The sequence below is a fragment of the Phocoena sinus genome, chromosome 6, assembly GCF_008692025.1.
Source record: "Phocoena sinus isolate mPhoSin1 chromosome 6, mPhoSin1.pri, whole genome shotgun sequence".
Lineage (NCBI taxonomy): Eukaryota > Metazoa > Chordata > Mammalia > Artiodactyla > Phocoenidae > Phocoena > Phocoena sinus.
In genome coordinates this window covers 55,158,060-55,178,995 of record NC_045768.1, presented here as the reverse complement: position 1 = coordinate 55,178,995, position 20,936 = coordinate 55,158,060, and the positions used below count along the sequence as shown (strand labels likewise).

General features: G+C 39.6%; 1 protein-coding gene across 7 annotated transcripts in view; it reads left to right on the top strand.

Annotated features, from left to right (window-relative positions):
• Window positions 1-20,936, top strand: part of GLIS3 (GLIS family zinc finger 3) — a 702,615-nt gene that overhangs the window by 354,661 nt on the left and 327,018 nt on the right. For all 7 annotated transcript variants that reach the window (XR_004350388.1, XM_032635007.1, XM_032635005.1 and 4 more), the window contains 2 exons: window positions 9,612-9,819; window positions 15,551-16,670. Coding sequence is in view for 6 of the 7 variants with exons in the window: in XM_032635007.1 (XP_032490898.1) it covers window positions 9,612-9,819; window positions 15,551-16,670 (1,328 nt within the window). In the remaining variant the exon portion in view is untranslated. The remainder of the gene's footprint in view (window positions 1-9,611; window positions 9,820-15,550; window positions 16,671-20,936) is intronic.

The following is a 20,936-nucleotide window of genomic DNA, read 5'->3' as shown; positions in this document are numbered from 1 at the left end:
AGTCCCTTCAACAACCCTCTTATTTTTTTTTCTTCATAAGATAATTTGGGGTTACTCTGTCCCTTTTATTTACCTCTGCTCAACCTGGTCCAGGCCTTGTCACTGCATCCTGAGCTCAAAGCAACATCTTCCTACCTTGCTCTGCTTTCTTATGTGCTGAAAATAGTGAAATTGTCTTCTTCATAGTCCCTCATCACGTCACACTCATGCTTAAAAGCCTACTATAGTTCTTTTGGAGGGCCTAGCCTTAGAGGGCCTGTGTAATCTAAGAATGCTTTAATAAGAGCATGAATACCTAAGGCTTATAGAGTACTTACTGTGTGCTGGACACTATTCTAAGTGCTTACATATTTTGACCTATTAGTTCTCCAAACAGCCTTATGAAGGTAGATACAATGATCATCCCCATTTTCTAGGTGAGGAAACAGGCACAGAGAGGTTAAGGAACTTGCCCAAGGTCACAGAGCTGGTAAGTGAAGCCATTTTGGCTCTAGCATCTCCGTCCTTTACCACTTCCCCATGCTGCCTCCATATGCCTTCATAGTACATTTCCTCACTTCACTTTGGCAAACCCCCTTTTTGTACCGTCCTCTGCCCTCTGGCCATTAAAAGGCTCAGATCAGGTTTCACCTCCTCCACCAAGCCTCCTCCAGTTTAACAGATCTTTTTCTTGTTTGATCTATCTCTTTGCTCAGCATATGGCAACTCAGTTTAAGATTGGGTGTTTCCTCCTGTCAGAATGGCCATCTTCAAAAAGAACACAAATAACAAATGTTGGCGAGGATATGGAGAAAAGGGAACCCTCCTACACTGCAAATTGGGGCAGCCACTGTGGAAAACAGTATGGAGTTTCCCCAAAAAACTAAAAATAGAACTACCATATGACCCAGCAATTCCACTCCTGGGTATATATCAAAAAAAACCCCAAAAACACTTATTTGGAAAGATATATGCACCCCAGTGTTCACAGCAGCACTATTTACAACTGCCAAGGTATGGAAGCAACCTAAGTGTCTATCATCAGGTGAATGGATAAAGAAGATATGGTGCACACAGACACACAGACACACACACACACAATGGAATATTACTCAGCCATAAAAAAGAATGAAATTTTGCCATTTGCAGCAATGTGAATGGACTTGGGGGGCATTATGCTAAATGAAATAAGTGAGACAGAGAAAGACAAATATTGTATGATATCACTTATATGTGGAATATAAAAATACAACAAACTAGTGAATAAAACAAAAAAGAAGCAGGCTCACAGATATAGAGAACAAGCTAGTGGTTACCAGTGGGAAGAGGGAAGGGGGGGGCAATATAGGGGTAGGGGAAATAAGGTTGTTATGAGATTATATGAAATTATGTGTGTGAAACTTTTGAAAATTGTAAAACACTATAAATTTTAAAGAATCTTGTATTGAATTAAGAAAGAGATTGGGTGTTTCCTAATTTTTTCATGTGTTGATTAAAACTCTTTCCAACTGGTCGGAAGCTCTTTAGGGGAAAGCCCAATGGCCCAGGACTCCATTAGTACAGCACAGCACCAAGCTCACAGGTGGTGCTTAACAAATGTGACCTGTTCATGGGCTTTGGGAAACTCAGGTAGTTTTCTCCCATTAAGTATGCTTCCTTCCTCCTTTTTTTTTCTCATCCTTTCTTATATTTGTGCAAGTCCTATTTTTATAGAGTAAGTATAATTTCACCTTGAATTCATATATTTTCACAGATTAATCCCATGTGTAAGCCTTGATGTAAGCCTACTAAATTAGATGGTAAGCAAGAATTGTTTAACCCATCTGTGTATCCACACTCCCTAGAGTATATACTATAGCACAGAGCAGGGGCACAATAAAGGAATACCTGATCAGTGAGACAGAATTACTGAACTATGCCAGTACTGGTATTTCAGTTTTTCAGAGTAATGGTTTGCTTGTTTAACAAATATATTCACTCTCTTCTCATGGGATTGTTAGAAAATTTGTCCAGGGAAAAGCAGTAAAATGTGCTTACATTTCCTCTTTGGTTTTCTAGGCTAATTGTTGGTGAACTTTATTTAACACTCTTGCTATACTAAGAGTCTCAATGGAGCAAAGCAGCTTTCAGTTAACTTGGCAAATCATTACAAGAGAGAACAGAAGGGTCAGCATAAGCACTCTGTACTAATTAGTTGATAATTGATGTACAATAGCTGACTGATGGGACTTTAGAATATAAACTTTGGGAATGCTGTTTAATATATCTTTACATCTTTATGAGGTGGTTTGGAGCTATGTGTTCTTAATAACATGTTATCAGGAGTGCCCAGTGGTGGGGAGCAAGACTGAGACTTCATGTCCAGGAATCCAGGGCACTGAGTGGTTCAGAAAGGAATATGATATTTTTTAATCTCTTGGAGTATAAATACGATTCCATTTAATGCAGGGATAAAATAAAAATGAGTAATGCTGTTGATTCCATACTTTGTGGCCAACATTCCTGAATACTGACTAAGGTTAGAAGAGTGTTAGTGTGAAAGTTATATTATTTCTGGGATAAACTTGGGAGGGAGGGCAGAGTGGTGGGAGATTGCCCAATTCGTGGGAATCTTCATTAATCTGGGTTAGGATTTAATCTATTTATTATCTGGGATCAAGTAATTAATTTCAGATTGGAGTTACAAAAATAGCCTTTATATGACCTCCTCCTCCTTTTTAAACTTGATCTTCTAAATCTTTATCAACCAATTATATAATCCATAAATTACTCTTAACTTGCTTCCCTAACCGTTGCCTTCTTACGCTGTCATTTACTACCACATGGGCTTCTCCTCATTGTTTGTCCAGCTTCTGGTTCATGTACTCCTCCATCCTTTCTCCTCATCTCCACCAGATTAATCTTGGGTGAACTTGGCTTCTAGTGGGATGCACCACTATCTATAGCACAGGGTCCCAGGTGCATGTCAGCAGGCCAGTTACACCAGCATCATCTGGCTTAGTTGGTTTGAAGTGAAGCCTATGAATTTGCATTTTTGGAAAGCTTTCCTGGTGACCCTAATGTGCAGCCAGGTTTGGAGCCATTGGTGAATACATAATGTCCAGTTGTTAAATCAGGCCCACCAGGCTGACTAAACAAGTCCTCTAAGTCTGTCTTCTCCCTTTTTTCTGGTCAAGCCCCCTCATGCAGGCAACCCTGACTTCTTTCTCTTCATTTCCCTAGCACATATCACACCTCCTCCCTTCTGTTTCCGGGTCCACACCTTACTATTTCCTTCCCATTCGTGTGCTCGTTTTTCCTTCATGTTTTACCTCATTGTTTTCTAAAGAGTGTTCTTTAGTATGCGAGTCTTGGTTGAGTCATAGGGGGAAAAAAGTACCCTAAACAAATATATTTTGCATATTATTTGCTCCTCTGGGAGATTTATTATCAGCATTTGCAATTTTTAAAGGCTCTGAGAAGACCTGTAGTAAAGAGATACGTTTAACTTTGTTATATTAGAGTTTCCCAAAGCTATTTGACTATGGATCTCTCCATGACCCCATCTTATTTGTTATCACTGAACACCTTTGGACTTCCTGAAGACCTTTGGGAAATGCCTTTTTGGTTAAAATTGTTCTTCTTCAGTGAATTATCTGGTAAACAGTGATTTCCACCTTTTCTGAACTCCTGTCTCTATGATTCAGTCTCATGCTTTATTCTGTACAGTCTAGTATCATTATCTGATTGTTCCTAGATGAGTGCATCTTATCTCTACGGAGATGTAAGCTCCATGGAGGCAGGATGCTCTACTCAGTAGTCCTTACCTCTCATAAGTTTTGTGCAGTTTCGAGCATTTGTAACATACACTGAATTTAAATGCTTTGCCCCTGAATAAGGAAGCCAGCTATTTCATTCTGATTCTCATCCTTTGGTGTTCTTAGTCATCTACCCCTGCCTTAACTGTATTTCAGAGTAACACACTACACAGTCACATGTATTCATGAAGTTGTCACTACTGTATTTCAGCAGTAAAACATTACATATTTGACAAAACACTGTATAGCAAGCCTAGTATGTCTAGTATGCAAGAATATCTTATTTCTAGTTCTAAGGAGGAATATGAATGAAAGCTGGGGAGAGTCTAAGAGTAAGATAAGATGGGAGTGAGGAAAGGCCTGAAGTCTGGAGTCCATCGATGGGAGGATAAGTCTACTGTGTGTTGAGTAGAAGGCCTTGGGTCAGGAGGTATCAGCATGCCATCCTTGGTCACTAAGGAAAAGAGGTGCTAGAAATATCAGAAAGGTACCAGAAATGAGTTTATAATGTATTTATTAAGTGCCAGGCCCTAAATATATTACACATATTAGATCATTTAATCCTCAGAACAACTCAATGATGTAAGTACTAGTATTAACCCTATTTTAGAGATCAGAACACTGAGGTACAGAAAGCTTGAGTAATTTGCCCAAGGTCACGTGGCCATTCAGTGGTGGAGCTAGGGTACAAATCCATGCTTTTAACTATTGTGCTGTGCACTGTTACCTCTCACTTCTTTTCTTTCTCTGATTTTCTACTTTTCCATCAACCTTCAGTGCCCGGGTGTCCATTGATTTACTATTCCATTCTTGAAGTTCCATCTCAGCAAAACCTTTCCTTGAAATGCATGATCCTGGATTCGAAAACAGTTGCTCTAAAGGGTGTTATTGGGATAATTAGTAATATTTGACTATAAATTGTGTATTATGTACTAGTACTATGTCATTGCTAAATGTCTTGAATTTGATGATTGTGTTATGATTATGTATTTAGGGGTGAAGGGCATAAAATCTATGGCTTATTATTAAATAGTTCAACAAATTAATGATAATTAAAACAATAATCTTATATATACAGAGATGGATAGATGAATAGATAGATCAACAGATGGAATTTATCAATTGATAAATTAGATAAAGAGGATTCATGTACTACTTACAACTATTCTGTAGGTTTGAAATGTTTTAAAGTGAAAGATTGGGACGAAAACCCTGATCCTTAGAGATGGTAAAGCATATAATAATATATACTAACCCTTTCAATCCTCATAACAACCCTGTATTAGGTACTATTAACTGTCCTGATTTTAGGGACAGGATACTGAGGCACAGAGACTTTTAAGGACCTTGCTCAGTGTTGCACAGCCAGTGGGTGGGTGAGACAGAATTCAAATCCTGATATGCATTATTTCTGTTTCCAAAACACTCTGCATATGTGTTAGGTTGAACTATATAGAAACTGCTCTTATTTGATCATGTTTGACCTGTAAAGAAAGACATTTCATATGACCCAACCTAGGAGCAGGGATCTCTTTTATATAATGGTTGCTTTGGTATTCCTCTTCATGGGCAGACTGTGGGCTCTGTGGGGGGGTGGGACTCTGTCTATCTTGCTCACCATTGTCTCCAAGGACTGCCCAGTTCATGGTTGGCATTTGATTAGTGTCAGTTGATGAACAATACAATAAAAAAAAAGTTGATTACTTCTCCCTACCCCCCTCCCATATATATATATATATATATAATATATATGTATGTATGCTATTTCTGTTCCCCCAATATCTCTGTCATTTTTAGAGGAACCAGTGGATAAACATAAATCATTCTGAAAGTTGCAGCCTCAGCAGGGGTAATTGCAACATAGTCAACTATTTGACTTCAAGAGAACTCTTTCAACTAATGAAGATGTTAATTAAAAACATGCCCCTGCTAAGATGACCTCTCAGTTCAGGAAATGCAAAACGTTTGCGCTCCCCACCAGCATGCAGTGATTTTGGCTAGAATGTATGTAGTACTCAGAATGCCATCCACTCGAATCCTTATTTGAGCAGTAAACACATTTTTAAGAAACACTGTACAGTCTCTAAAAATAAGCAGTATTTCAAAATGAAAACCAGCATACAAGTAGTTGGCACATCTGGTAGTCAGAAAAGTTGTACAGTTTGTTTTCAGGGAATGACAAGCCAAGGAATGTTCAGACTTGGCCAGCTGAAAACTTTTCTTCTATCTGTGATGACACCTGGTTTTAAAAAAGTTGGCTCCAGGCTCAAAGCAGAAAGAAATGGGTAGAGAATTAAATAGTATCATTTACTTGTATCTTGTTTTGTGCAAGGAATTATAAAGAACTGTTTTCTTCTTACTTCAAGAAAGAGAATGTAGCAAAAAAAAAAAAAGTGATGACAGGCATGAACAATAATAACAACAACTACAACAAAAATTGCAGCTAACATCTATCAAGTACCTACTATGCCCTAGGCGACATGTGAAGTCCTTTACGTGTGTAATTAATACTAGATGCACAGTAACACCTTATAAAGTGGTGTTATTTTTATTCCCATTTTACAGATGAGGACACATAGAGATAAACACAAATATTTAAGTAATTTGCCCAAGTCACACAACCAACCTGGGTTGGGGGTTCCCAAGCAGGCTGTCTCCAGAGCCCATACTACAATGCACTACACAATTCTGAGCAGTCTGGAGGTGTTCATTCTGTCGGGCATTATGAAAAAAAATTGGCGTTAGATGGTTGCATTAAGCACAGTGGTTCTTGGTCAGACTGTTATTTGCCTCCCTGTGTGAGAGTGATGATGCCATTTTACAGAACATTCTTACAGCTGCTCCACAAACATAATGTGTTCCCAAGAAATTTACCGTATAGCTTCGTGCTAAAGGTATGTGATAGTCAGAAGCTGTCACTCCTCTATGGTTAGATGAGGCTCAAGTTGACCAGTGAATTTGGGAGTAGAAGGTGTTATAGTGAAAATGATGGAGACACTGGGGAAGGGAAGATTAATGTTTCTTTATTACAGTTGGAGAAAATACTGTGAATGTGAGGATCCAGGGTATAGGGTTACAAGGGCAGCCTTGACCAGTGTAAAATTCTAGTCCAGGGAGATAGATTTATAGTTACTACTCCCGCAGCTTCATCTTCCATTCAGACCTAGTTAGCCACACTGTGGAGAAACATCAAAGGATTGGCTTAGTTTGAGTCTGTTTTTGAAAAATGGCACTGTTTTAGACAAGAAGACCAGGAGGGCTTCAGTGGAAATAATGTGTATTTAATATCATGTATAACTATCTTTTATTTTCATTCATTCATTCTTAGCTTCATTGACAGACTTTATTGTGTACTGTATAGGCCCTGGGCTAGGTGCTGAGGAAGCAGCGATATCTCAGACAAGAGCTTTGTCTTTAAAAAGCAATAAAGTATAAACGGATGACAGGCATGTAAACATTTCCGTTCCCTGAAGGTGCTGAGGCAAATGTGTTACGAAAGACTGTGGGGGAACGAAAAGAAGAATTGGTCAGATTTGCTCAGTTGGCAGTGGGGGAGAGGAAGTCACAGAGAAGATGACCTTTGAATCAAGACCTTGAAGACAGAGGTGCTCCTAGGTAGACAAGTTAGAGTAAGGCTGTGCCAAGCAGAGAGAAAAGCAGGAACAAGAAAAGGGCTAAAATAATTTTTTCAGCAATCTTATTGGTATTTATCTATGCTAAGGTGTGCATTATTTTCACATCGGATTATCTCTGAAATATTAACACCATGTACTAGTTTATTGTTCTTACTGGTATATAAAATAATGGTATGACGTAATATATGGCATCTAAGATTTGATGAAATAATGTATTAATATGCTTTGACACCAAGTAGTATTTGTTGGGTGTGCTGTTCCAGCTGCTAATATGTCTTTGTTTTAGAGGTAGATATTAATACCATTTTGTGGTGAAGGAAACAGGCATGAAACGAATGAGTTCCTTAGATGAATATGTGACACTGAATTTGACAGAATACCTGACATCTAATGTTGCTTTTAGTAGCAGTGGCTGGTAGGGATAGAACCTGGGGATAGAATTCAAGTGTCTTATATACTGGGCTAGGGTATGAACCATTACACTGCCTTTATCCAAGGTAAAAAGGGGGTTTGAAAAGCAAATCACATGTAGCTTGTTGGAATTTATAAAGATATTAAGTCTATGATCATTGCACAAAAATGTACCCACTACTCTTAGTGTCAAGATGAAGCCCTGATGGTACAGTGTTATATGAGTTATGAAAACAGAGGGACTATCATCTATAACTATAACTGATCTTTCAAGGCACAAGAAGATGCATCAGATAGAAGCTGCAGGGAGAGGGGAAGGTTCCGGTTTGTGTATCTGAAAAAAAAAATCAGACAGAAATTTCTTTTGGACCTTTCTTGGATCTTGGAAAGTATCCAAGGAAGAAACTAAGCATCCAGCACCTAAACTTAAGGACACAGGTGCCATGAAAATACACTCTTGTAGACTCCATTTCTGCTCTGTCAGTAAATCCCTGTGTGATTTACTGACACAAGTCAGTTAACATTTGATTTTAGTTTCCCAGAGGCCTGGACTAGAGAAGGCTTCCTGCTAGCTAAAGATGCTGTGACTCTCCTAGCACTTTGGAGATGTGGTTTCATTGATGAGAGCATTGGTGATTACTCTAAGGTCTTGTTTATCCTTAGTTTGTGGGCTGTTGGAATAGAATGTTACAAAAGATGAAGAAGTCATTTTTTTGGCTATTAACCTAATTTTTGAGAAGACAAAATAAAAAATTATACTCCTTAGGGCTAAGGAAAGTTACCGTGATGCTTTTCTACTACTTTGATCCCAAATATATCAACGAGCAAGATGGGGAATTTGGTGAGAAAATTTTAGAGCCAATTTGCCAGAAAAACCTGAGATCATATTTATTTTGATTTATTTGAAATGGGAACTGAGACTGGAACAGGTAGTTTTCAAAAACTGTTTGAAAAAGTATATCCATGCAAAAAGAATGTCTAGAATGATTCAACCACTATTATTATTTTTTATAAATGAGTCATGGCAGTGTTTACCTTTCTCCTCTTTGCTCTTCACGTTTCTGTAATGGCACAGATTCTTGATGGTTTCTTTTTTTTCCTTTCCCTTCTGGGATATGTACCAAATTTTACTACGTTCGAAGATTGTTACTAATGAAATGAAAAATTTATGTCAAATTTGGTTAACATGCTACTTTTAGAATGAATGTTTTGTTTAGGGTTCTCTCATCTTGATTTTTAAAAAATTGTGTGTATGTCCAATGAAAATATATTAGGATGAAGAGGAAAAATAAAGATTGGAGAGACACAGCCAGTCTATATCCTTTTAAAGAGGCATTTTGGAAGACCAGACTTGGAATGAAATGAACCAGTTAAACAAGTTTTTTTCAGGAGTGTCAACTTTCCTTGCTGGGTCATTCAAGATATTAGCTATTCTAGAAAAAACATGGTTTGATACAAGTAATCCCATCTACTTACCACCTTAACCCTTTAGGTAAAGAGATGATAAAATATGGTTCTTAATATAACTGGACACTTCTATATAGAAGAAGCAAAATGTAAGCATATTTTGTATGAGTGGTGATTATAGAAGGGTTTCTATTGTAGCATTATGGATTTTCATCGGAATTAGAGAAAGCTTTTTTCTATCACTAATACTGAAAAAAAAAACCAAAAAGGTGATCCAAGGACTGTCTCTAAAGATGAGTCCTGATATAAGCGTGCACATATGTGTATTTACTGATTTCTGATATAAGGGACATGAAAGCTAACCTGATTCGTTTGTTTTTAGGGGCTCTTGGCTTTGGGCCTCAGTGCAAGTCCATTGGAAAAGGCAGCTGCAACAATCTAGTGGTCACCAGCAGTCCCATGATGGTTCAGCGACTGGGACCCATTTCACCACCAGCAAGCCAGGTCTCTACAGCATGCAACCAGATCAGTCCTAGCTTACAGAGGGCAATGAATGCAGCCAACCTGAATATACCTCCTTCAGATACCAGGTCTCAAGTTACTTTTTTTTTTTCCCCTTCTTATGGTATAATCACACCCATGACTGTTTTTCCTTTCCTTACTGAATGCATGCCCACACAACACACACACACACACACACACACACACACACACACACACACACACTCAAGCAGCTCTTTTAATTTGAGCTTTGTAGGGGAATGTGTATAAAAACTGTGTGTGCCATAATATCATCTTAATTGGGAAGAATGGTTTAATACCTGCTGGCTTACAGTGTGAGTGAAATTAAGGCGCACTTTGAGATTTTGGGGCCTCTGTGACTAAATACCAGTGTGTTAATCTGTTGATTCCTGGTGAAGCAGGTCATATCATGGCCTAAAAAGATAAAGATGTTCCATGCACATCCATCTTAGCTGCTCGTTTTTCAGTGTATGAGTTGCAGCATCCTAAGGCTGCTTTACAGCTGTTTTGTCTGTCCAGCCATACATTCACACATCTAACCAAGCATCTTAAATATTTATGGTCCTGCATAATGTAATAGTTGAAGTTTAGGGAGATAGTTGAAAAAGTAAAGATAGAAATCATGAATTTCAAGACTTTATGATGCGTCTAGGAAGACATACTTTCGTGTGTGAGTTCCATAACATTTCAACACAATGTCTGATTAGGTGCTGGAATAAGTAGGTCCAATAAATGCTATACATCTATCTCCATGGGAGATAATTGAATAGGGAAATTACCTTCTCAAACAAATTTTTATATCTCTTAAGGTCGATATTACAGGGGACATAAAACCAAACCACTGTGCAAAGTATAAGGTCTATTTCTATGTTTGAAATGAATTATTTCATCTTCTGTAAGTAGTCTTCTTGGAGAAATACAATCCAAAGTTTTTGCTTCAGTCCCGGATCTGTTGTAACTGTGATTTTGCGAAGGAATTGGACCTCTCTTCTGTGGACCTCTGTTCCTCTTCTTGGGGGACTGGAATCTGCTGAGATGCCTTGTAGTTCTGGGTTCTGTTTCTTCCTCTTCTTCCTCCCCTTCATTTTTCTTTTCCTCTTATCCCCCTTTCCCCTTCTTGTGTCTCTGCACTGTCCTCCTAGCTGCTATTAGAGACTCTGAAATCACAGTTCCTGGATCATTTTTTATGCCAATTTTTTCATGAGATGGAAACTTGTTTTTCACCTGAGATTTTTTTTGTGATGGGAAGCTGCTCCTGTCATTTTCCTATTGATGATTATGCCTTGAGGGACTCTTCAGACTTGCTGAGTATTGCATGTAAAATTAACTCGTGGGGTAGATGTCATTGGGAAGCCTTCAGCTTCCTGTCTGTGGCAAGTCCAGCCCATGCCTTGAAGGCAGAGAGTCATAATTAATGGAGAAACTGAAGGTAGGCAGGGCACAGGCTGCTCCAGCCATGCATGTATCTAGTGCAGTCCCTTTCATGGGTCGGGCAGGGAAGGGTCATTATCTCAGTGTTTTCTGGCATATTTGATTCCTTAGCATAAATTTTTATCCTTAAAAGATAACATCTTAGAGATGCACTGATATATATGTTTTGATTATGTATTCTGTGAGTCCTTCTATGGAAATAATTTTTGTAGGATGAGCAAAGAAACAGGAGTTGGGAACTGGCTTGGTGAAATATCGAATTTACTTTTAGCAATTTGGAAAGGTCACATTTATTTGTGATACTTAAATTGGTTTGTGTGTTCCATAAGAGGAGAGATAGGACAGGAGGCAACAGTTCAACTTGAAGGCATTTTGCTATCTAGAGATGGAGAGAGAATCAGCTTTGTGTATTGGGGGAATGCCCGGGGGGGGTGGGGGGGGTGGGGTGGGGAGCTGGATGGGCACATAACTGTTCAGTCTGAGTGATGGCCACCCTATAAAAAGTTGTAAAATTTATTGTTTTTTCCTGATTATCTATGTAATTCTTACTCATTGTAGAAAATGTGGAAAATATGGACAAGCACAAGACAGTATATGATAGTCATCCCGAATCCTACCACTCACAGGCAACCATGGGTGGAATTTTGACATATATCCTTCTAGCTGTAGGCAAACATATACATCATAAGCATACGTTTCCCTTTCCATCAAATTGATCTATAATGATCTACATAGTATTATATTTACTTTTTTCGTTAATATAAACACTTTCCTTTGTAATAATCTTTTGTGGTAAAAATATATTTAGCATCATATAATGACTTCTTCCTGCCCAAGATTCCATTTTATTAAAAAGTATATAAATAAAACTATAATTTTTATCAGTATCTTATTACTGGGCATTTGTTTCCCTTTATTTCATTATTATAAGTAATACTTCATTGGATCAATTCTGTAACTCTTGTTGCCCATCTCTTTTTCATGACATATATGCATATATATGTACACATATATATGTAGTCATTTTCTTAAGCATCATTTTGAGGAATTCCTTGTCATATATACGTTAGTATTTCTTTTGAGCTTGGCATTGAACCAAGCAGTTCAGCTTGGTTATTACACCTCTTACGGCCCCATGAGAGTTACTGAGCTCTTGCTTCACCAGCTACCCTAACCTATTTCACTGTTGGTTTCTGAATTTTTCATATTGCTTTTATTTTGTTTGAGTTATCTTTCTTTCACATATAGCTTCAAATTAACCAGTCACCAGAAATAATATGCTTAGGATTAGATGAACATATGGAAATGGAGATTTCTCTAAGTATGGTGATAGAACCACAGCTCTTTGTCACTTTCTTTCCCATAGGCTTGGTGTGGGTAGCAGCAGGGATTATAGGCAAGAGTTCTTTGCAATCTTTCACAGTCATTCAGCATATTGTTTCAGAAGGAGAACAGAAAATGTGTGCTCCAGTTGTAGCTCGTGTGACTTTAAGCCTCGTACACCAGGTCTTTTAATCAAGCAGAGCAGCATGGACCACATGTGGGGTATGTTGTGGGGAAAACAGTGGAGGATGTATGTGATCCAGCTAGGTGACTGCCTATCAAATGCTGCTTTATTTGTACTTCTTTAAGAAGTTTTGGTCCTTTTTCTGGTGTCACTGGGAGGAATTTCACAGAACCTTGGTTTTATTCTCTGTAAAACAGAGGTTATTTAAACAATCCAATTTACTTACTTCACAGGCTATATTAAATGAAATAATACAAAGGGAAAATACTTCATAAGTTAAAAATGATGGTTATCATTATATTGATTGATTACTCACCTTAATCAATATTTTTTTGGAAAACTTTAACACTCTGGTGGGTACTGGCGGAGATAAAAATGACCCCTTTTTTTGGAGGACTTTGAATTTTATTGAGGAAGATAACACCCACAGATGCTTGAAGTTAGCTATGTTTAAGGCTCAGTACAGACAGTATATAATTTTTCTGGAAAGAGGACTTTTACTGAGAGCTACTATCTTTGGGGCAGGTTTCATGGATTAGAACTTTGAAATATTAAGAGATCGGGGGTAATTGCTTAGAAGGGAGGTAGGCTGCTAGGCAAAGGCCATTTGTTGGAAATTTTGTTCTTATTAGGTGTTTAAGATAGAAGAGAGAGTTCTCCATTCATATAACTACCTTAGTGAATAGAACATAGAATTTGCTTTCTGAAAAATATACGATAACTGTCTTAGAAAACTGAGATGTCCAAGGAGTTAAGGAATGTGCCTGCATGGAGTTATGCTCAAATTTAAATCGAACGATACTTTAAGTGTATTTTGAGAAAAATAAGAAACATCTCTTGACAGTGGAACAAATGAACATGTCTCACTCACTATAGGCAGCCCTCAAACCAAATAATATAATTTCAAATGCAAAGTATATACAGATGGGTAAAATACTTTCTGCCTGCCATTCACTGCTTAAAAATCTGAAATCCTCCAGTATGACAGTGACCAGGCAAATGCACCATTTGAGAATGTTATATAAACCATCTAAACCTCAGGGTGTAAAGCAAAGTCAGTTGTCTTTGCCTCATATATGACACGACTACTGATTGGACTTGGGTCAGAAAGCAATTCTGTTATCTCCCTGGGGAAGGGACCAAAAGGCCCTTGACATCCTATCACCAGGAGCCTTCAGCTGAGCTCTGCAGGGAGAGCTACAAGCTGCAGGTATGCTGGGAAAATAATTGGAAGTGTCCATGGGGAATTAAAAAACAGATGGTTCAGAAACCACTCTGGGGCTTGCAGAAGGACTTCAGTCCAAATATAAGGATCTGGACAGAGGAAAAGAAATCTGTGTCAGGGGCAACTGGACGTAAATTCCTGCTGTGTTTGTCATCGGTAAACATTACTTCATTTGATGGAAACACCACATCGACAATGGTGTTATCTACCACCTTATACTGTGCATTTTGGAGCTGAGATGTTTTCTTGCTGATTTCTCATGCTTGTAGGAAACAGTGTTTCTGGCTTCCATTTTGTGAAAAGAAGAGGAACAGATGGGATGAGAATGCTTCTATTTTTCCCTCAGTTCTTTTGCAACAGGTTGCTGTTTAACAGCTGGAAGTAGTAAATGGGTTCATTCTGGGAAGATAGACATTCTATACAATATTTTATTTTAAATTTTTTGTCAGAAAAAAGATCTCTGTAGAAAGCCAGTGCAAGTACATATAAAGAAGTCAGGTTTTTCTGATACACTACAACTCAGAATACACTATTCTGAGTTGGGAGTACAGTGAATTATGAATTATGTCCAGCCTCTTTGTGACAAATTTTCCATCCAAAGGGCATAGCTTTTCTCTTCAATGATTTTTAAGGCAATGATGTCATAGTAAAGCAAAATGAATTTTAAAGTGGCCAGACTACATTACAAAGCATTCTGTTATTCAGCTAACTGTTGTGACATGTGAGGCATGTTTTGTAAAGGGTAAGAAGGACAGGAGAGGAATTGTTGCAAAAGTGAAGTACTTAAAGCACATGCTTTGCTCTCAGTCCAAATCTGCTCTGATTCAAGGACAACAGTTCATGGAAGATCCAAAACTAGCAGGTGTGATTAAACCCTGCACGGCCCAAATGCATAATTACAAATATGACTTGATTTCAGGCTGTCACTCCCATATATATTACAGCTGTATTTTATATATATTTTATTTCTGGGGCAATTTGATGTTGTGACTGAGTACTTACAGTGTGAACTGCTGTCTTTTATAGAAACATTTAAAATTCCTTAATGTCAGTGAAATAAACTTGTGAAATTATTATTAGGTCCCCTGGATGACTTTGAGGATTTACTATTTTTTTCTTTTCAAATTAAGCATAGGTTTATGTTTACCTCACCAAACAGATTTCACTCAAAGGCTGGGACTCTGTTTAGACTTGTGTTCTGCGATACCTATTTGTAGTGTGCTGCACACAGTAGCTGCTTAATAAATACTTGTTTATTTGGTTTGCCATAACAAGCTTCAATAATTATTCCTACGTCTCTAATTTTTTCCCTGTATTAAAAAAAGATATTTAAAAATAAAGCAAGGACGATTTATTATCATTTAAAGTATTAAGATTATTTATAACAGTAGGTCTTTTTGTTTTATTATTCCAGTGAGCATTAGCTTTTATTGTTCTTCTTGGTAAAATGTTATTTACCTGGAACTAAAAGCCTTGGGTTTTATCTTAGCCAAAGAATGTGTGTTTAGCCGAGAATGTAATTAGGGGAAATACTTAAGGGATTGTCAATGCAATGTTCTTTTAGCTCTTAGGCAATCCATATCCTGCTAAAATGTTTGTCTTTTTTTTTCTCCCCGCCTTCTGGCTGCTGTTCCAGGTCCCTTATTTCGCGTGAGTCTTTGGCATCCTCAACTTTGAGTCTGACAGAAAGTCAGTCAGCCTTGAGCGTGAAACAAGAGTGGTCTCACGGCTACAGGGCTCTCCCTTCGCTCTCCTCCAACCACAGCTCTCAGAATGGCATTGATCTAGGGGACCTCCTCAGCCTTCCTCCTGGAACAGCCATGCCCAGCAACAGTGTCTCTAACTCATTGCCATCCTACCTGTTCGGGATGGAAAATAGCCACTCTCCTTACCCTAGTTCCCGGCACTCTTCGGCCAGGTCCCACTCGGCCCGCTCCAAGAAGAGAGCACTGTCCTTGTCCCCGTTGTCCGATGGCATTGGGATAGACTTCAATACCATCATCCGCACCTCGCCCACGTCCTTGGTCGCCTACATCAACGGGTCAAGGTCTTCCCCGGCCAACATGTCCCCACAACCAGAGGTCTATGGGCATTTCCTGGGGGTGCGCGGCAGCTGTATTCCCCAGCCAGGCTCGGTGGCAAGCAGCCAGAAGGGCGTGCGGGTGGCCAGTGGTGGCCTGGCTCTTCCAGCCTACGACGAGGACAGCGTGCTGGAGTATGAGCGCATGCAGCAACTGGAGCACGGCGGCCTGCAGCCCGGCCTGGTCAACAACATGGTGGTGCAGCACGGCCTGCTGGACTCTGACGGCCAGCCGGCGGGCCTGCTAAAGACGGAGCGCCTGGATGACTTCCCGGGCGGCGCTCTGGACTTGCCCCCGGCACCCCCTCTGCCTCCTCTGCCACCTCCGCCCCAAGGCCCCCCGCCCCCCTACCACGCCCACCCGCACCTGCATCACCCAGAGCTCGTCCACCACACCCAACCGCTGGCCCTGCCTCAGGCCGCCCTGGAGGAGGATGGGGAGATGGAAGACGTTGGGGGCAAGCACTGCTGTCGCTGGATTGACTGCAGCGCCTTGTATGACCAGCAGGAGGAACTTGTGCGGCACATCGAGAAGGTTCACATAGATCAGCGCAAAGGGGAAGACTTCACTTGTTTCTGGGCCGGTTGTCCTCGAAGGTACAAGCCATTCAATGCCCGCTATAAACTGCTGATTCACATGAGAGTCCACTCGGGGGAGAAGCCCAACAAGTGTTCGGTGAGTCGCCTAAAGCCCACGGGAGTTCATTGAAGGTGTATGTGGTTTAACAAACGCTGCTACAAGTTAGGCGGCATTTTTTTCTTTTATGGAGTTTGGATGCTAGGGGTCTAGGTATCCATGGTACCTAGGTATCCTCTTCAGCCTGAGAAAGGGGAAGTCTTCTTTAATTATTAGTGGCTGGGGTATATCTCCACTTCTAGATTCTCTTCTGCAGATGTACATGATCGGGGAGGTTCACACTGCCACACTGTCCAAAGTCTTGGAAAATTGATTCCCACCAGGCACCAGCTTGAAGTTGCTGAAATGTGCAGGGCAGAGGAACACACACTACACCACCAGCAAGCTTTAGCTATTTTCCAAAGTAAATATTCAGTGATTTTCCCTTCCCTCCAATAACTGGGTGAGTGTTAGGGTTAGAGGGGTGGTTCTGATATTTAGAAAGGAACTCACACTTAGCAACTTGGCTAGTAAAAGTGTTGCTGCATACACCCACACGCCTGCACACTGCACCCTCCAAGGTTGTAAGTCTAGTTAATGATTTATAGCCAGCATGAGAACACTCAGGGTTACCAAAGGAGCTGAGTCTTACTGGATCTCCCTGAACTTTAAGGAGAGGGAGTTTGGTGGAAAATGTATAAGGAGAAAGAACCCAGAGGGGACTGTGTCTTTGGTGTTGAAGGAAGCGGGCATGGTGTCTTTCTCCCCACTTCCCCCTTTCACAACATCAATCCTGGAACTATCTCTGTTTCTTGGCAGAATTTACTGTTTTTGAATAATATGACTCTTAGATGGTTGCACAAACATTTCACACCTAACAGAAACCCTCAGGGTTTACAAGCAGGACATCACCCTTGGGATCCCAGGGTGGCTTTGCACAATCTCAGACAGCTCGCTTAACTCTTGGAAAAAGAAGAGCATGTGTTTTATATTAGTTTAGATGGACAGGAATATTTCTTTTACAGTTAACAATCTGAGAATTTTAGGTATTCCCTGGATATTGAATATGCTACAGGTCACTAAATGTGTGTAAAAAATATATATCATTTGGAAAAGGAACTTATTTAGATGGTGGTTCCCCCAGCCAGAGTCCCTTCTTTCTGTAGTATGTCTTGATAATAAAGAATCTGGGCCATGTTTACCATGTTTATGCTTGATTATAGATTGGCCAAGTTGTCAGATTCATGTAAAAGCAAACCAAACAGGTGATAGTTGTAAGGCAAGTATGAGAAGCGCTTTTTCACCATCCAGTAGGTATTTTTGAAAGAGTTTTAATAATTTCTGGAGGAATGAAATTGCATTTCTTGTCCTTACATTATGCCCCATGTTATGATTCTTCTTAAGGAAAACTTGAAACTCATACATTGTAAGAATGCCAGGTTATATGACTGAAAAGAATAATTACATTCCAGCCAACAAAACCTTACTCTGTCAGTAAGGTTCTGCATTAAAAATGCCAGAAAGAGACAAGCAATTGAAGGCAATTCCGTTTACTCTGTTTGGAACACACCGGCCTATTGCAGGCAAGAAAGACATTCAGTCTCTGAAGGAAAACAGTCCAGCCTTTTAGTTCTGACTAATCCTGGCTGAAAATAGTTTGCTGGATTTGGCTTTACTGAAATAAACATATAGGCTTGAATTATCCAAAAAAATATTTTTTTGCATTGCAAAATTAATTTTTGTGCAAAAGGATTTCCCTATTTTCCCACTATACCCAGATTTTGAAAAGGCGTATAACTTTATAAAGTTGACTTTTGCTAAAGTGCATGATGACTATTAAAAATAGAAATACTTCAGTGAAAGAATAAGCTGAGAGGTGAATGTTTGCAGGCCTCTGCATAGCTTTTCATGGTATTATTCAAGATGGGTATGGGAGGTGATTTTTCTCTCTCCCCTAGTCTGCCTACTCCCCATTTCTAGATGGAATCTTTGCAAAATTTAGATTGCTAGATTTAATAACATATCAAATCTAGACCCACAAAGCATTAAATCACATGTTATAGTGCAAATGTATTGTACAAAACAGGGTTTCTTAGGGGCTGACTAATGCTGCAGTTCTTGCCTTGGGACTGTATATTTTTAGCAGGAATATAAGACGTACATATCATGAGCATCGTGTCTTGTGAAAACTGTTATGTTGCTGCCTGTCATCTGCTTGATTTGTAGGGTTGTAGCTAACTGGCAGCAAATAATTTTGCCCTGAAAGTTGAGCAGCCTCTCAAGTTGTAGCCCGTGGAGAGAAGACGTTGTGCTTAATGTGGATGCGCATCTGAAAAAGAGGCATTCTTCTGCCTCTTGCAAAACCAGTCTTTACACTCTTGGAATCCAGACACAGAACTCTTAAAACTGAACAGCTTCATCTCTCACTTTTTTAGAAACTGATGGTCGTTGATTCAAAGCTCAAGATCCTTGCCAAGTAAAATGACCACATTCTTCTTTTGGAGACATGAAGTGATCTTTGGGTTTTTGTGGCTGTGTCACATGCTGCAAAAGGCTAGGAGCAGTTTAAATTATAAGGCCCTGTCCACTTTTGTTTTACGTATGTTTAACTGCTGTTAATTTTCTGTGGACCATAGTTAGAGTTAGTCATCCTTTTCACTCACTTAGCTTATTGACCCAAGAAAGATGTGATGACCCAATTGTGTTTGGTGACCATGACTACAGGCAGCACAATGAGCTTCTGGAAGTCATGTGAAAAGGAGGATGTGTGAAAGGGCTATTCAGTGACAGCCTGCTTACAGTAAGAGGCTACCACTGGTGTCCTCCCTTGATGCCAAATTCCATCTCATGCATGGGAGAACACATTCTCAGAGTCTCTGACTGTAACTCCTCAGCCTTACCCAGAACTCTGGGATTCAGATCTCTCAGGACTTTAGGTGGCAGAACTGGGGGAGGATTGTTAATTTATTATTTGGTTAACTTACTGGAAGGAGAGAATGGTTTCTTTTCCCTTTCCCACCCAAACAACTCCACCCTTCTGTAGATCTCATTCTTACTACTTCTGTGGAGAGCCAAACCAGCTGCTTTCTTCCCGCTCTTGGCCTTGATTACAGAGATATTCCCAGCCATCGGCAAAGGCCTTGAGAAGTAAAGGCCTCAGCAGGCAGACAGACGGACCTCAGTTAAATCAGAAACTGGAATATGGCAATATTATATTAAAAACACCTGAGTCTATTCACTTCTGTCTACTAATAAAGCAATTTGTAGGTGCCAGATCATTCTATTTAGACCTTCCTGAGCTTAGACCAACCTCAACATTGATGAGTCTCAGAATTATCAGAACTTTTGAACATTCCCAGGTATAACTTTGCTGAATTCTATTATGTTTTTCTGAGATGATAAGGTTTCAAATTCTCAAGTCAGAGCAAGTAATGGAGCCTTATAATTAGTTTCTTTCCCAACCCCGTGTTTCATGTTCCTAAAAGGACAATGTAAAGAATAACCCCAAACTATAGATGTACAGTAACCATCCCTAACAGTAGCCATAGTAAGTGTTCCACTGAATGCACACTGAGAATGTTTTTACCGTAGTAGGTCTTTTTGCCATTAAGTTGAAGAGTATGCAACACCTCAGTAGCGTTCCCAGGAAGGTGTCCTCTGAATGAGATCAGACACACTTCTCATGAGAAAGCCTATCTGATCAGGGCAGAGTGAGCAGAGGGACAGGGTTCTGTTGCCAGGATCAGAAACACTGATCCTGGCCTTTGTGCACAAAAGAAAGCAGTTGGGCTGGGAGGTTAGGGAGTGTTAATGAGGGAATTAGGGGGAATGTGGGTCGCCACTTAAATTTTGCTTATTTTTCCTGGATGAATTTTATCCAATAGCAAAAAGGAATTTTGTAAAACTTTTACCCACCCACAGATTTTCACAAAAATGTCACTGACCGAAGACAGCTTTGAATCTTGTATGAATTGACTCATTTCTCCACAGACATTTTGCCTGGCAAAATGCAAAGTATTTGTTTTGGCTTGACTATTGGGCCGTTTGCTTTTTAAGTAACATTGGATTATGGAATACAAGAAAATAAATACAGAGCTGGGGCCATGTCCCCATTCCTCTTTTATGGCCTGATTTATGGGTTATGGGCCAGCCTTAGCCATGTAAGACATTTCTTGAGGAAAAGTAAATTCATTGTAAAATACGGAAGGAGGTTTTTTTTCCCCCACATCCTTTATTTTATTATTTTGATAAGACTTGGCATTGATGTGGTGACCACAATTACCTGACTAGAAGGGACCTCAGGAAAATATCATCTAGGCATAATTA